Source organism: Morone saxatilis, unplaced genomic scaffold (assembly GCF_004916995.1).
Source record: "Morone saxatilis isolate NCDOM2014 unplaced genomic scaffold, NCSU_SB_2.0 Contig16, whole genome shotgun sequence".
NCBI classification, from domain to species: Eukaryota; Metazoa; Chordata; class Actinopteri; family Moronidae; genus Morone; species Morone saxatilis.
The window spans coordinates 16,181,333-16,199,780 of NW_023339718.1; the positions used below are offsets into that span (position 1 = coordinate 16,181,333).

Here is an 18,448-nt window from a genome sequence, read left to right on the forward strand (position 1 = left end):
GTGTGTGTGTGTGTGTCAAGTGTGAGAGTGTGTGCATCAGCCTCTTGTTATGTGCGTTTGTGACTGTGTGTATGTCTTTAAGTGTGTATGTTTGCCCTGATATGCTATTTATACTTGCATTTTATTTGCATATTCTTGTGCTTTTGTATATGTTTGCCCTTAGTCTTCCTCCTGTTTCTGCATATTTATGCAGGTTTTTTATATGCAGCATGTGTAACCGTGTCTGTAAATATAATGTATATTCCTTATTTTTCCATACAATGTAAAATTGTGGAAAGTACATTTACTCAAGTACTGTACTTATATACAGTGTTCTACCTTTAACCCTTAAACTAAGTCTGAAGCCTAAATGTGAGGAACAGACAAAATATCCTAACTTTCCAATAATGTGCCCATCTGACAATGTAAATGTTCTCACAAAGACAGACGTACAAGAACACACATATACACACGCATTATTGTCTACCTGAGGTGCACACCATTTTGGATTAAAACCATTTCAATCCAAACTATGAAACTACACAGTGAAATACTGTATGTACAATGCAGTACCTTTATTCTGTTTTTCTTTTTTCATCTTCTCTGTTGGCATCCTGTATGCACAGCTGAATTGAGTCAAATAGCACTCACACACAAACTCCCAAACAGTGGACCAAGCAAAATACCCTGTAATCAGGCTTTGTGTGTGTGTTGGCGGTAATAAATGCCCCCTTGGAAACTCAATGCCAAATAATCAAGATTGACGTTGGTACACAGCACTCTGAGGTATGTGTGTGTGTGTGGTGTGTTTGTGCTATTTTTGTTGGAAGGATCTAATCAAATGTAATCATGCTGATTACATTAATCGTGAGGTTTATAATCACCTCTTTTTTTATCTTTCTCCTCCTTTAAAACTCTCCCCTGGTCTCTGTTACTTGTTTATTCCTTTCGCTCCTTCTGCATCTTTGAGCATATTCAATCATATCATCCGTCTCATGCACTTTGGGTGGAGACCTGCTAAAGCTCAAATAGCAGCACATAAGCACTAATATTTATGATGTATTAACTGTATGTGTAACAAGAAGTGTACTGTGCCTCAAAGTGATTAAATTAAATTAAATTAAATTAAGTGTAAACAAGTCATTTATTAGAATTAAATGTTTTTAAACAAAAAAGTAATATTGTCACATCAAATGACCATTTATTAGTGGAAATGTTATATCTAAATACCTTTTGCTCCTTGGTTAACTGTATAAAGCCAGGCCCAGTCCCAGAACAAAATGACTTAGGGTGCATTTAAAATTAGTGCAGGTGCATGAATAATGGCTAAATACTACCACCTAGGCTACTCTACTTTGAATACAATAGCCTATCTATCTACCTGCTGATATAAAAGAACACAACATGACATAAAATGGGCAATCTTAAAAATACTACTGTGGTGGTCCCAAATTTGTTATTGTTTTCCTTTTAATCCCTTTAAGATAAATAGAACATAGCTTATTTGTCTATGAATTTATTAAATCATAAAATCCCTTTGTTTTTGTTGGTGTCACTTACAGTAAGCTAGTTTATCAGGTGCCTGTGTTGTAACCTCAATACTTTCTGCAGACTTGCTAATAACCTATTTAAGTTAAAGACTTTTCAACCAAAATCACAGAAAGCACAGAAAATAATGTTTAATGTGGTTAAAGTGGTAAAGTCAGTGAGTCAGTCTGAATTGATCTATACATGAAGGTAATATTCAACCTGTAATATAAGATGAAACTAAAACCTTCAAGATTGTGTTTTTTTTTGTTTAAGAAACTTTCTTTGTCTTTCTTCCTCTCCGTAGGACACAGAGGTGGTGAACACAGCCATTCTTACAGGTCGGCGCGTCGCAGTGCCCATCAAACTGGTTACCGTGGAGACCGACGGGCAGGTGAGGGAGGTGGATGACTCAGTCACCTGCAGCTCTACAGACGTGGACGTTGTCAAGGTACCTGTTCAAAGTACACACTGAGAGGTCACATGAATACTAATTATACAACACCTATACCCAGTTTTATTATTTAAAACCGGACACGTATGCACATTGTCAAACCAAGACCTGAAGGCACATTATTAATAACTTTACTGGTGTGCTTTTTATTTTTGATACCAGGTTTTAAACTCAAGTAGATACATTACACAGTTCAATTTGAGATGATTGTTATTGGTCTGTATTACTGCCTGCAGTACATTTTGGGGTAAAGTTGTAATTGGTAAACCAGTTGATATTTTGCTTTGTGATTGAACATGTGCCAAAGTGAAAAATGGGCTCAGGCAACTCACAAAAAGTCATGGTCTGCCAGGTATGTGAAAATAGATTAAGAATGATTTCTCAAGAGCTTGGAAATTTGATGTTTAAAGAACAGGGAGGAAATCACAATAATGTGAGGAGGTAAACTGGGGGTATTTTACACAGCAAGGAATCTATCTTGAATCATCATTGTAATCTAAAATCTGGAGGATTTGTGTTGTTCTCTAATTCACTTTGTGAAACAAAGCATAATGAGACACTCAAGACAGGCTTTTCCTTTATCTCAGTTTCTGTGCTACTGAATGTGAAAATGGCTCAGAAATGCTGATATGTGGGAAACTTTGCATTTATTTGGCCATAAAGAAGCAACATTTGTTTTTTTTCTTGGCCATTAGAGACACTTCCTAGTTAACTGTGTGATTACTGAACTATCTTCAAAAAAAAGAATGGTTTGGTAAAAAGTTGTTAACTTTTCAGCTTTCAGACATTATGAAAAATGTTGGTAGCAGGTTGCATTAAAAATATGTATAAAGGCCTTCACGTTCAGCTTATTAAAAGTGCCCTCTTGAGTTTTCTTTTAAACAAGGTTTCTGTTTACATTCAGTGTTATTCGCCAAAACACACAGTCTATATCCTTGAGGCCAAACAAATATGTTGAATGCATTTCACATTTTTTAAAAACCTGTATGGTTTGCATCCATATTTACTCACGAGCAGTCTCATTCCCTGCCTTAGCACTGCTGAATTTCGTGGTGAGCCATCACCTGGAGAACTGTGGAATATTGTGAAACCATCGGCAAGAACACGTATAATGTCACCTGCTTGTGTGCATGCATGTCCCTCCTCATGCAACAAACAGAACCGATTCTCACTCATGAAAACAGATTCCCACTCATGCTCCATAATGTTACTAGTGGTGAAACCACTACAGGGTAACGTTATCTCCCTGTACAGCTTTGTCAAAGTGGCAGGTATGTGTTTTCATCCTCAATTTTAGGAGTATGCACAGTCAGTGACTATCCAAAACTACTAAAAGTAATTTTGTCCAACCAGAGATAGGTTGGTGCAAAATAACAACATAAACGTATGTGCTCTTGTGTGTATTAAACTGGTTATAACTTTGTCTAATTTATACTGTAATAATCCTAAATTTTATTTTTTTATTTTTTATTTTATTAACATTAACATCGTCAAGAAATACTGAAACACTGCATACTCGACACAGTTCACTTGGTTCCTGAAGTAAAACATTTCCATGTCACAAATTTATAATTTTCTTCAATAACACCAAGGATCACTATCTTGTTTTTTTTCTTTTTTGACTCCGTAATCATTATCATTCCTTACTATTTTGCTTAATCTCCTCCACAAGGAGGTCAGAGATCAGGATCAGCTAGAGCAGCCACCACAGAACTGGCAGGAATCCAGTGTCTCTCTGAAGCACTTAAGCAGGATGTGTGATCAGTGACACTTTTGAATCTGGTGGAAGGACAGTCTTAACCACTGACAAAATGACTGTACTTATTATAAAACAGAAAAACTCCTAAAAAAAAAAAAAACCTGTACAGAAATAAGGTGGTGTCATAGAATGAAGATTGATTCCCTTTGTGCTACGTTCCCTTTGCCCCGCAGGGCCTAAAATGAAACGCACCCTTGCTGTGACAGTTTCAATATGAAGCCAATTTCCTGGTACAAGCCGACAGGAGTGGTGTTGTTTAAGTACAATCAATAACAACACAGTGAAAATGGAAGGAAGTCATTCAGATAGATGTAATGTTAGCACTTTGTGTGTTTGTGTGTGTGTGTGTGTGTGTGTGTGTGTCAGTGTGTGTGTGTGGAAAGGAATGTGTAGGAAAGGGTTGCTTGTTTGTGTGTATGCATCTTTTGGTTGTGTTTTTGTATATGTGTTTGTGTGTGTGGGAGTCCTTATGTGAGTGAAACAAGGAAAGTGTTTGCATTTAAGTGAGGAAATACCGCATCTGGACCTTTATAGACAAACATGAGAGTGCGCGCGCACACACACACACACACACACACACACACACCGCATGTTTAATAGATGATATGTATATAACACACATGAACTATACCACTTAAGCTTAATGTTTAAACAATAAGCAGCCTAAAGCTGCATTTAGATGTTTGACTCTGTGATTGACTCTATGTGTGTATGCCTGTGTATGTTTGTGTTACAGCTACAGAGTTTTATACTTGCTAGGATCTCCAGTCATTTCTATTACTGTACCTTAGACTCTCTCCCTGTACATTTTGCAAAGTGAAGTGATACATCTTTGAGATGAGTGCTTAATTTTCAGTCTAGCTGATGCACTCATCAGCTCATGTGTCTTTGCATCAGTTCTTACCACCTTGCTCAAACCCTTGCTTTTCCATCAATTTTGTGCGCAGTCATGTCACCTCTGCTTTACATTCTGTCTGAATGCACCTTGAAGAACAGCTACTGTCATCAGAACTTCCTTTACTTCTTCATTTCCCATCAAGACCAGGTAACAGATGTAGGGGTGAACAAAAACTCATCAAGAACTGCTATCCCACCCTGCTGCTGTGAACATGAGAGCCAGGGATTTCAGGTTTAAGGAAAGATCCTTGTTGAATTACTTCAACATCAGTCAAAAGTATATGCACTTTAAGCATAACAGTAATAGACAGAATTAGTAAAATACTACTGAGGCCCTTCTCAATAACAAAAAAGAACAAGCTCTAGACAACTGCATCCATCAAATGGAGACAAATTCCCTTTTCAAATCTCTGCTGCTAATGTTTTAATTATGGTGTGCAGCAAATAGGGAAAGTAAAATAAAACAATTTAGACAGTTTAGGACAGCACACTGATACTATGGCAAGCACTGGTATAACGCAACACAGAGGAGACACTATAAACTCACCTCTGTATATGGATAAGCTGTTTAGCATCCATAAGCCCTGTTTTGTGCCAATTGTGTTTGTCTGTGTGGCAAAGAGATTGTGTAGTCTGTGTGATGATTGAGTGTTTGCAAACTATTGTTTGTTGACATCTGATCTGACAGATATTTCCGCATTCTCGCATTTCCTTACAAACACACACACACACGCACACACACACAGAGAGAAAGAAAGAGAGCGAGAGAGAGAGAGAGAAAGAGAGAGAGAGAGAGCTTTAACACAGACAGCTGTTTGACAATGGCACCCATGGGGTACAGCTCCAGGTAGCTGTCAGTGAGTCACTGTGACAGCTGTAAAGTACAATCCAGAGAGTCTAAGCAGCACACACACAGGACTATCGCGCCCTGAGCTGAGGCTCTAAGGCAGTACCATCTCACAGGCTTCATACAAAATCTGCCACGTTGTCAGGATTGGCAGACATAAACTGCTACAGCCCATAACTTAGTGCAACTGAATACTAAACTGGCCATTTAGATGTTCAGCGCGTGATTAAAACCAAACACAGAACTAAAAGTGGAGTTAATACCTGCTTTGTCATGTGATCATTTTCTAACTTTACAATTTTAGTAATATTGTTAATGTGCAATGCCTCTGGCACACTACATTTTAAACCAGTCCTCCATATCAGACAATAAAATACATTTTGTTTGTTCATGCCTTCTAGAAAGACACATTGAACTGACCTGACACCCCTATCGGCAGCCTTCTGTCTAGTTTCAATAATAGAAAGTCAACTCAACTTTATTTATATCCCTAACCCTAACATTTTGCCCTGGTTTTCTCCCTGTGCTGTAAAGAAGAACGAAGGATATACTCTTGAGGGGGTAAAATGTCTCACTGTTTTACAAGCAATAGGCTGAGGAAGATTAGAGTTCTCATTTGGTTTCGCATCACATTCCATTAACCAACCTTTTGTTTAATTACTCATGGTGGATAAATGTTTGCAGGGGGAATTGCTCAGTGCTTTTCTGTTCTCTGCTAATGAACGTATGGATGAAATGACTGGCTGAACCTGTCACTGGCTGCAGTGTACTGCTGAGGATTTCACTGATGCAGCTCATGTTGAGCCCATTTATCCCTGACATCAACATAAGCAGCAGCGATGTACCACATAGATAAAACCTTTCTTCAGCCCTCCCTCCCTCTTCTCTCATTCTCTGTAAACTATCTTGTTAGGGTCTTCTGAGATGCTGTCTTCTGTGATGTGTGTATGTGTATGTGCTGCTATTGTTGACACAGCAGTATGTGTGGGTCAGTGGTGTCAAATCCAGTAGGGGACGGATAGGGGACAAGCACACACATACACACAAATTAGTACCATTATCCTGACCTCACGCAAGCCTTTCTCCGATAAAGTAAGGTAGTGAGAGGAGGAAAGATGAGATGAGGAGTTCTGAGAAGATGACAAATAGATCAATAAGGGGAAGTAGGGGAAGTACAAATGACATTTTACAATTTAGATGAATCTGAGAAAATTAAGGAATGAGGCAAAGGAAGTAAAAGAAAGGTAGGAGAGGAAAAAGAAATACATGAATGGCGAGAGATTTCTGATGACTTTAAAAAAAAAGCAAACAAGCTTTTCTCAAGACAATATCCCACCAGCTTAACACCTTCATCCCTTGCGAGAAACAATTGACCATTCGCTAAGCCGGGGTTAGCCTGTTAGCTAAGCCATTCTAAGGTAATGTTAACGGTTCTGTTCTGCTCAATTTGGGGGAGTTTACCCTCTAGGAGCCTCAGTCAACATTATCCAAGATCGTGTCACGTTTGCCAAACACATCTTGGTAGTCCTTATTCTAAAAGCCTTTTCTCTTTTGGGGTTGAAAGTGAAAACATTGAAAATATGAATAAGTATGTAAGAGACAACATTATACACCTGATCTTACATTGTCATACTTAAAATAGTAATTCAAATTAGCTATGCACTACAATACACGATCAATTAGGTTTCTTTTGATCATCCTCTGGTGAGAATACTGTCTTTTTGCCTTGGACATGCAGCTTTTAGGACATTACATTACATTAATGCCAGAGCCAGATGTGAAGTTTTCAACCAAATCATGTAGCTAACAGTAAAACATTAAAACATGACATAAGATTTGGTAATTGTTGCGATTTGGCACCACCAGTACAATACCTCTGTCATAACTGTACATTTGTTATAACATTACTTCAACACAGTCAAGCCCGCTCTGCTCTTTTGTTCTACCTCTATCTGAAATCACACGATTGTGCCATGAGAGAACAGAAAGCTTGACTGGCGAGTCACTTCACTTCACACACATTTGGACACACAACATACAGACACACACACACATTCTTACTTTTACGGCCAATATCTCACTGTAACTACCTAAAACAAAAGCTAATACATGCTTTTGTCCTATTTCTCCTCCATGGTGGACGCACGCACACTTTCTATTATACTTGTGTCGTACTATTGCTCACACACACACACACACAAACCCAGATCATTTCACAGACACACCCAGGTGATTTGAGCAGTAATTGGTTCATGTGGAGATTCCTTTAGTGATGTCATCAGTAATTGAATTTGACAATGAGGAAGGCAAAAAGGCTCGGACGTGACGGAGGAGGGCTTCTGTGTGTGCCTGAATGCATGTTTGAGGGAGATTCAAGGTGTGTGTTCCTGCATGTGTTAGGACAGATACAAAGCAGATTAAGAATTGATCCGTGTGCCATTTAATGAACCAGTCGCAGAGTTTGACACGCGTCTACGTGATCCCACATGCATTCACACATACACACACACATATCGCTGTCCTTGGAAAGGCACTATGTGTTTGCACTTACAGTATATCTCCGTGAGGGCATTAAAAGATATTTGATAAGGAATTAAAACAAAATGTTTCTTTATATTTGAAAGAGAGGTGGTGGGTATATATCACATTCACATTAACATTTACCGTTTACCTTCAACTTTCTCCTTTATCCACACTATGGGTTAAAGTTATTTTGTGGCTTCAGTTAGGTTTAAATCTGGGAATGGATGAAGTGTTACAGTTTTTGTGTGTAGGTGAAAACGTTCAAGGAAGTGCTTCATCATAGTTTGAGGTAAGTGGACATCAATCAATTACATGCTAGGTTCTGAAGGTCATATAGCTATTCTTGTCGATGGAGGTGTTAGAGCTCATCATATTTAGAAACAAAGGACATTTTTTCAGGCAGGTGAGCCTACATGCTGTCACTGCACTTGAATATAAAAGAGGGGGAGGACATGAGGTGTGGAGGAGGTGGGGGTGGGAGACAGGTGAGAGGAGAGAGAAGCCTGAGTTCTGGAGGGCCACCAAGTAGCAGAAAGGCTAGATCAATCAATTGATCAATGAGTTTTTCATTTGTGTGTGCATGTAGGTGCAATGTAGTGGTCACAAAAAAGACAGGGAGTACAAGTCAACAATACTGAATAAAACACATCAAAGTCATTGATGATTACGAATCAGAAAAAGATCTCATTTGGAATGTTGCTATATAAGTGAACAGTAACACTGAGTCAACAATGTAAGTACCTCATAACAACAATATATACTTTACATCACAAAGGTTAATGTAACACATAAAATCAAAACTGTTTCTGGAAATATTTTTATATTTTAATTCCCACTTCCATTCTTGACTTATAATTCAATTCTCAATATTCCTCAACATACATAACAAAACAAGAGTCTTAAACAATCCTGTATTTTTATGTTATGTCCACCAGTTTTTATTACTTCATCTACGTCTCTGAGAAAACTTGCTTTTTGCATCAGTTTGACATGGTGGCCGGCTCTAAATACCACAATACCCATGAGGCACCATGGCTATGGAGAGGATTCCTACCTCAGAGGAATTGAAAGCGCTTTGTTGTTGCATTTGTGAATAAAACACAGTGCCACAGTTGCCAAATGCATCTAAATCTAACATAGATGACCAAGATAAATTAATTTAGCAGATTGTAAAATTTAGTACAATACAGTGCAGTATAATCTTTAGCTTCAACTTGGCAAAATTATGAGCTCTGTGATTGGATGTTTCTTACCAAAATGCACATAAGTAGACTTAGTTTACTTCTAACCATATATTTTTAACCACACAGGCTTGTAATTTGAACTCACTTTCAAAGAAGCAGACATTTCATAACACAGTTGGTAATCTTTTAAAATGATTGCAAAAGAATTTCATGCAAGAGAAGTGCCCCAACTGTGAGTTACCTAACATTGGCTATGAAGAAAATTTATAATTTTTTACCTCGAGAGCCTAAAATAGCTCTTCCCACTTCAACAAACTCTAATCTACCTGGGGGCGAAAAAACTATTGTCCTCACAAGGTTTAACATTTAAGGCTTTTTGATTAAGGTTAGTATCACGCAATCAGTCAATACAGAGTCCTCACTAGTGACAAAAATGTGTGTTTGGGTATGTGTGAGTGTACTGTATAAAAGGCTGATCATATGTCACACTGTATGGTGACATTGGGAAAGAAAAATTACTTGAGTTACCTGAGATAGCAAGTAACCGATCCTTTAATATGACATGCTGCATTTAGGAAAACGTATCAGGCTATCATCAGTGCCAATAAGGATCGTATTTACCCCTTTTGCTGGCTTTTTTGAACTATATGCACTTAAACCAATCATTAGTGTCTTAGTCAGCAAAGGTGCCGTATCAAATTTTGTTAGAGAGTAAAGAAAAAACGATAAGCAGGTTTTTGTGACACCAAATCCCTCTGCTCCCTCTGGGTTTAACAATACTACTATTACTGTCATTTCTTTCGAGTTCATTTCCTGTTACTGCCAAGTGTTGCTTGCCCTATGACACACTATTTATAAAGTCAAGATGAGTCTTAAAGCCACTTAAAGCCTCAGGAGCAAAACTGATCAAAAGTCATTTAGTCTCTCAATGCAATTATATATTTGCATGTTGTTCTATTAGTATTCTTTTCTGTTTCTTTCTATAGCTGCACCGTTTTGTATGATACAGTGCAAGAACTAACTATAATGCACTATGTGCAAAGTACATGTTGGTTGGTGTGTACAGTACAATGTTCTTCCTCTTGCAGTGAATGCGAAGTCTCGCTATTATGTACTTGCACTTAAAGACACAAGGACAATTCCCTGTACATTTATTGCTCTTGGCAAATTAATTGATTCTTACTGCCTTGCCACAGAGTTAAAAGTTTGGAGCTGCTGCCTGACTGATTAAAACAGATAAAAATTTAAAAATTAATCATAGCTTGAGTGTTTAAATTCTTTACTTAGTGTGTATATGCTGTAAATAAATCTATTTTGGAAGTACACACACTTGTCCAATAAGTAAGCATCCCCTTTTGGCAACAGCAAAAAAAGAAATATTTCTGCTTTTTAACAGGGCCATATTTTCACCATTTTCATTATGGATGGATATGAATAAAGGATAATTACAGTCACCTGGGGTTATTTTATTTTAAATTTTGAAGCTGGAACTCAGTAGTCCTGTGTAATTCTGTGGGTAGTACAAAACACCAACATTGCAGTGAGCAAAACAAAACAATATGCAATCATTGCATTGTGAGTTGATTTGTTTAAAAGTGTCAACTAAGTGGTGTATTTAATTTATTTTTATAAATCAACTAATCAAGTGAATCAAGTTTGCCTTAATTAACCAATGAACCTTATCAGCAGTTTGTTGCAACCAAACAACCATTGATTACTGCAAGACACAGATACAGCACAATTGTGGAATTTAAACAAATAATAATAAATCTTAAAACATGTGTTGTATTGATTTTCAAAAAATGCTGATTACGAAAAAGACATTATAACTATCTATTATGTGGGTGCTGCTCTTCATCTGAATCTGGCCTCTGACCTTCATCAGGATTATGAACAAACCTTCTGTTTGACAAACATGATTACATTTTCAAATTGATGTCAGAACATTTTTCGCTTGAAGGGTTTCCTGAATGCTATACATCCATTTTCACGGAAGGGAGGCAAAATTGATGCCATAATTTGAAAAAGTAACATAAGGTAAACCATTAATGAAGTTGAGGGTATGACTTTGACTTTCATGAATGGATTGATTAGGGTAAAATTGATTATGTGTGTTTAAGAGGAGAAGAAATGCCAAAAAAGGACATGGTAGAACAGGAGAGAAACTGGGAGAGGATTCTATCCAGGTGCCTTGGGTCATTTGAGAGCCTAGAAAGGAAATGAAAGGTAAAGTGGATTAAAGGCAGAGGTCACACGCGCGCACAAACACATACACACACACACATATTCAGCTAAACTCACACATTTTCCATTTAGCAGTAACAGGCTTAAGAAATAGCCAGCGATTTGAAGTGCACAACATCAGACCAGACCATTAGCAACACCCAAAGACATATATCTGTGGGAGCTGTGACCTTGAGGCTTCTAAAATGATTTTTAGACCTCCAGTGATTCAGTTCTTACGCCGCAGAAAGAGATTTTGTTGTTAAATCAGCAAAGCTCCGAATGTTCCCTAGTGCTTCCCCATAAAATGTTCAACAGATTGCTCAGTAACAAAAAAAATTCCAGGGAGTAAAAAACTGCTTCACTCAAGGCTTTATAAAAAGTTAAATGCGCCAGTGTCACTACAGTATACAGTAAGAGTGCAGATATCTGCCGTCATACATTTCTCTTGCATCCACCTTGCATCAGAACTGATTTTGTATTCCACCAGATTAAATTATTTAAATATTATTAAAATATTTTATTAACTCAGCGGTGTATCTACAGATGTTGCTCAATTAGATACTTTACGTGTGGTATGCATATTGCTTTTACCTGCAACCAAAAAACTGCCAGGCCACTTTTGACTGGTTGAGTTAGATATTTCATTAAACAAATGTTACCAATTTTAAACAACGTATATGCTGTCAAATAGTCCACTACAGCTGTGTATGCAAACAGATTTTGCCACAAAAAGAGTTCCTACCATGAAAGCAGCATATTATGTCAATTTAATTAAGAAAATTACTCCCAAGACGAACCTGACAAGTTTTGCCTCTTCTTAAAGCTGAGTCGCGTGCCCAGTTTTATCGACTGTATATGCAGTAAGAACTCTGTCAGTCAGCACTCAAACAGATATTTGATTAAGTTTGCTGATGACACAGCTTTAGTTGGCAGAACAGTAGACTGTCATATGACTAACAACACCAGCAAATAAATGCATTTTCAAAAGGTATAGTCAGTAAGAACAGGAATAAAATCCAAAACATAACAGATCAAATTAAATGAAATCATTTAAGCAATTACAACATTAGTTAAGAAAAATACTTTGTTTACTTTTATTTACCTCCTATGTTGATGGATTTGCTATGCTTGCTATCTATCTATAACTTGCATAAAAGGCATTTGCTGAAATACACAATTTCACTTTTTGCACCAGACTGGAGGGAATGGCCTACTATCTAAGAAATTGGTTTCATCACTTACTAATTACGTTTAAATAGATGAAAATATAAAAAATGAGAGAAGAGAGAAAATAAGTTATTTTATGTGTAGTAAGTGAGATTGAGACATGTGTAAAGCAAGAGAAGAAAGAGAGTGAAATATTAATAGTGAGGGGAGAAATGAGTGTGTCTGCGTATGTGTGTACGCCTGTGTGTCTGCGCACCAGAGGGTGAATAATGGCTGAGGTGTTATGCTGTGCCCTGTGTCACACTCGTCCTCTCACCTCCATAAAATATACTGGCCTCAATCAATAACTAATTAGCTGCTAATTACCATGCTAAAATACACAGCAGCAATCACATAAACACACAAACATCCACGTATTGATAACTTAAGTAGGGTTGTGCCATGTGTTACACCTCCAAACGCTGTTTCTCAACATAAACACACACGCTGGCCATAATTCTGGGCAATCACTTCATGAAGGTCAAAAGTTCAAGAAGACAGTTGGACTACAAATACTCAAAACACAAACTTCAGAAAAAAAGGTAACTAAAATCCCATATTGGTCTTCAAGTATGCCCCAAACCTTCACCCCATATCCCCATATCCCTATCCTCTCTTCAGTCTCTTAAACATACAGTCTTAACTCTTAATGGCTGATTACCACCGATTAGTGTTTAATTCAACGTTAATGATGCTTTATGTTTCAGATATGGATGTCAACCGCTTAAAAAGGTAAAATTATATTTCCACTGTTTCAGTCTGGTCAGCAGGGGGGGTGGGTTCGCTCATGCCTCCACACTGGCCTCCACTGATCTCTCTTTCTCTCTCTCACCCTGACATTTTGGCAGCTATTGCCATGCATCCATTTTGCGTTCCCTTAGGTAGCCATGTTGTTTCCTGGCTGTGCATTAGTGCCCTGCCACTGGCACACATGGACAGTTCAGACACCACTGGCAGGACTGCTGCTATCCTTCAGGTGTGTGTGTATGGGTCTGTCCAGCCCGGTACTTAACCCCAATGTTGAATGTTGTCTTTCCAAGACATGAGTAGCAACTCTGAGTGACAACAAATTCACAAGCTCTTCTCAGTTGTGCTTTTAATATCAGCGCAATCAAATCAGTCTCATATGACCATCTTTAGGTGTGTACTGCATATATGTACTGCACTAAAGGTATACACATAGCCAAACAGACATTGTGGTACACAATGTAAATTGCCTATCAATCACGATGAAGTAACAACTTAGGTGACTGTTTGCTCTTATTAAGCAGCAAGAAAAATGTAAACCTCTCCCCTTAGTAAAGCACAACCTAAAACGGAACAGCCAGAAACCATTTGCTTAATTGATCAAAACTAGCATCCCACTAAGTGTCCACAGGCGTTACTAAAATTTCCCCAAGTGGCTAACAACATCCTGAGAAATCGGCAGCTGTTTATATTTTCTGCCCAAACCCAACTGGAACCCACACAGAACACACGGAGCCAGAGTGTATCAAGCCTGCCAGGTCTCATCACACTCTGGTCAGGTTGCAGACCTCTGCTGTAAATGGACACTTTAAGCCACATCTTCCTTACTCTTTGACCATCTGAATTTGACCACATAGCAAGTTAAAACTGACCCTGACATTTACAGGTTGGTGGAAATACAGAGCCAATGGAGCTTGATGCCTTATAATACCAATAATATTTCCACATGTATAATTTATTAAAACTGTGGAGGTTAATTCAGTTTGAGTAAAACCGGGTAAAAGCCCCTGGGTTTTCGCTGCTTTTAGAGATGTGCTGTTGTGAGCGTCAATGGGAAACACTAGTGACACTTTACATTTCCTGAAGCATCACTGGATATATTTTACAAGTGAATAAATACAAAAAAGAAAAATCTCCTTGGAATCCATCAATAAAACTATCCCAGTTTTTACAGATGTATTTATATCTAATATTTAAAAGAAGATCTAAAAGATATTTATTTCAAGATGCTACACGTATGGTTCTTCATCAATAAAACATCAACATATGAGTTTAGAGACTTGAACAATCTGTTGGATTGTGCTCCTTCTTCCTCTCTCTTCAGTAAAACATCAGTCCATTGATACGTTGCTGGCCACTTATCCAGTTCAGTTTAAGGTTACAGGAAAAGCAGAACAGCAGATGTCCTTTTCCCCAAGCCTTGTCCTCCAGCTCCTCCTGGGGGATCCTGAGGCCGTCTCATGTTGGATGTATAATCTCTCCAGTGTGTTGTGGGTTTGCCCCGGGGTCTCCTCCCAGTTGGACGTGCCCAGAATAGCTCCACAGTGAGGCATCAAGGAGGCATCCTGATCAGATGCCTGAACAGTCTAATGCTGTTTCTAGTTCCTAAATTGCATGCTCTCTAGCCATTTCTTTCTCTGCCCTTCTTTCTCATGTTAACCACGTCCCCTTTTGCACTCAGCCTATTTAAAAGTTGAGAAGTAAAAACACAGAGGAGGAAAGAAATAGAGAAGGAGAGATTGTGTGAATCAACTGCAGTATTGCTGCATTTCCCAGTGCACTGTTCTCTTGTTAGCAGCCAGCCGTGGGCTTCCACTGCAGGGCTATTAACATTAGAAAGGCCAGACTGTTGAACCGCTTTCACAGAGGTCGAGCGTCTGGCCTATCCAGTATTACACCGCTGGTGTTTACATCCACTTAAGCCTTACTCACTAAATGTTATGAAACTATGTAGTGTAAATTTGAGAGGGCAAAAAACGGGCACAGTACAAGCAGGTAATTACCATTATGATTAGCTCCATGTTGAGCAAATAAGCTGAACAGACTCGGTCCACTAAATCTGTCCTGGATGAACAAAAATGCCTGGAGTACACAACTGTGTGAGATTTGTGTCATGCGTTTGAAGCAATTGTGCATGCATTTTTCTAGTACGGTGAAGGCATGTTTTTCCATTATATTATTTCCTATTTCTATGGCTTCATCATTTCCACTGCACATTGACAATAAAAGCAGTTCAGTCAGACAACTCATGTTTGAAATGTTTATTTTCAAACATAGAGATATTGGGGAGTGGTGAGCAAATACCTTAAACTCCCTAGCCGGAGCCTATAGGTGGATGCTGGGGTGGTAGTGGGGCTTACAGCGCAGCAGGCAGCAATAGCTTACAGAGCAGCAGCAGCATCAATACGGATGCAGGGCAACAGCGGCATTGAGAGAGCAGAGGGAGAGCTGGGAAATTTTGCTGCTTAAATAGACCGCCAGATTGAAAGAGTGTGCTTGGTGAGTGATTATGGAGTAAGGCATGTCATGTGTGTATAGCACTGCAGCTCGAGTTGACTGCCCGAACTAGCTTGCAGGCTTCGCTCCATTTGTTTCAAAGCCAAACTGGAGCCACCACAGTCAGCATCAAGACAGGTTTCAGATTCAGCAGTAACCTATTTTGTATTGCGTGGATAACGTATTTATGTGAAAAAGGTTATTGTAAAAGTGCCATGGTTCAAAACATGCTAACTGCTGTACTTTGGCTCCCTTTCAGTATATATAGCTTTTATTTATTTACAAATTTACATATATTTTTGGCAATCAAACTGTACAAAGAATTAGGGGATTGCCTGCTTACTTGTTATGTGAAAACTATAACAACCTTAGGTAAATATTGCAATTTTCTTCTACCAAGATTTCCAGTTTTTTCACAGCTATTTGTAAAATCAGGCAGGTCCAGCCCTTAATCAGACACTACATGGAGTTATCTTTTACAGTACATTAACTTACCTAATTAAATTCTTCCGTTTTAACTTCCAATATAGAAAAGTTGTTAACACTAATGCTATAGAATAAAGAAATTGTACTGCAGTGACTGTCATATCCTTCATTTAAATATGATTTTAATAGCATGTCGGATATAAGCAAAAAGACCAACTCTAACCGCAAATGTGGACACTTCAGAAAGCACCCCTTTCATACACGCACGCACATGCATACACCTAGGCCACAATAGGGCCATGCAAATAGACATATTGGGGCCAGTGTTGACTTATATCCCTATGCTAATAAGCATACTAATTCACACGGGGCTGGGAACTTTCTAGAAAAAAAAAAGAAATCATCACTACCCTCCAGCACACACATACAAAGACTCTCTCACACACACACAAATATAAAACCCACACAGAGAATACCCTCCTGCCTTCTCCTAAAGCCCTGTAGACCCCCCTAACAAAGACAGGAGAGACAAAGAGAGAAAGTCTTTAAAGTGAAGAGAAATGTTATAAACTACTATTCATTATCTTAGTGGAAAAGGTAGAGAGGAGAGAAAGAAGGGAGTTGGACAGAGTTTACTGTAATAAAGAATATGGCCATGTTAAACCTGTGCTGGTCATTCTGAATGGATAAATTGAATGGATGAATGTGGATCATCTGACCAGGCAGTGAAATTTGGCCTGTCAATTAGTTTATATTTGACTGATATTGCAAAAAGAAAAAAAAAGCTGCCACCTATACACTTCTTCTGATTGCTGTTGTGCCTCGTTGCTATTGACTGGCAGATACAGTTACAGGGGCGTGAAATGGAGATGTAGTCATGAGAACTGGTTCCAAGAATTAACAGCAGAGCATACATCTGTTATATCAGTGGTTAAATACCAAAAACACAATTGAGTGATTTAAAAGTTTTTATTATAGTGGTTTAACTAAAAGTGTAACATTATCTCATACTTCCCTTTATTTTCTTTTGTGTGTCATTCTCTCTATCTGGGTCATTGTCTATCTCTCTCTCTCTTTCCCTCTCCTCTCCCATCTCTTTTTCGTTTTCGTTTCCATCCATTAGTCTAATAAATTATAAAAATATTTCCAATGCCATGTGTTGCTGTTGGCTTATGTAGTATGCTTTCATGAAATGTAATGATTAGTATTAAGCATGATATTGTCAGGTTGAAATAATTACACAATTACTACAAATTTTTCTTACAATCATACTTGTCAGTAACAACCTTGGCAGTGCTAAACTGTTACCGCTGACAGAAACTTAGTGGCTAAATAAACTTTCAAATCATTGTGCAGAAAAGCGGAACCATTTATTGTGTCCCAAGAAAAACAACAGCATCTGTTGTTTAAGCAAGTCCACCAAAACTACATTTGTTTTAGTGACAAAGCCCTCTAGTGACCATGGTAACTATGACGGGAGGAAGGAGGTCATCAAAACGTCCCACTTTACCCCTTGAGACTGCTGTTCATTTGCCATTTCCCACTCACAGTCATTGTTGGTTTCTTGTAATACCGATCGCTCCATAACCTTAACCAACTGTTTATTATTGTAACCATGATACACTGTAAACCCGGATAAGTAACATCAGAGCTAAAGTTGTGGTTCCACTTTCCAATTCGTGCATGTAGAGACGCAGAAGTTAACAGAGGAGGAGGCAGTCTTCTTTCTTCTTCCCCTTCTATAAATAGTTATATACCACCAGGGGTCAACCAAGAACAAAATGAATTATGGTTTAAAATGTTTCCTGTGTCCCAAGTTAAAATAAAACATGAAAACAATGTACTTTTGGTTTGCTTATTTCTTTTCTTATTTAGAATTTCTGGTTTTAAAACAGTTACATAAATAGAAGATACTAGGTGGAGTATTGGGTAAAAGCAATTAACATTAAAGTGATTTCAAGTGAAATCAACTTGGGAGGTTAGTGCATTTGGCTTTCAATTTTAAGTGGTGATAAATGAGCAAATACATTTAATTTAGTGAGAAGGTTAGGTGCATTGAAACTTAAATAACAATTTCAGTACTCATGGTTTTTAAGTTAAATTTCACTCAAGTTTTCATCAAACATTACTTAATTTTTTAAGAACGCGTTTTCCTCAAATTTTTTAAGTAAACTTCA

At 38.1% G+C, this 18,448-nt stretch overlaps 1 protein-coding gene across 1 annotated transcript in view; it reads left to right on the forward strand.

Annotated features, from left to right (window-relative positions):
• si:dkey-215k6.1 (transmembrane protein 132D) overlaps window positions 1-18,448 on the forward strand; it is a 234,919-nt gene that overhangs the window by 187,810 nt on the left and 28,661 nt on the right. The window contains exon 6 of the mRNA XM_035657686.1: window positions 1,814-1,957. Within this exon, the coding sequence (XP_035513579.1) occupies window positions 1,814-1,957 (144 nt within the window). The remainder of the gene's footprint in view (window positions 1-1,813; window positions 1,958-18,448) is intronic.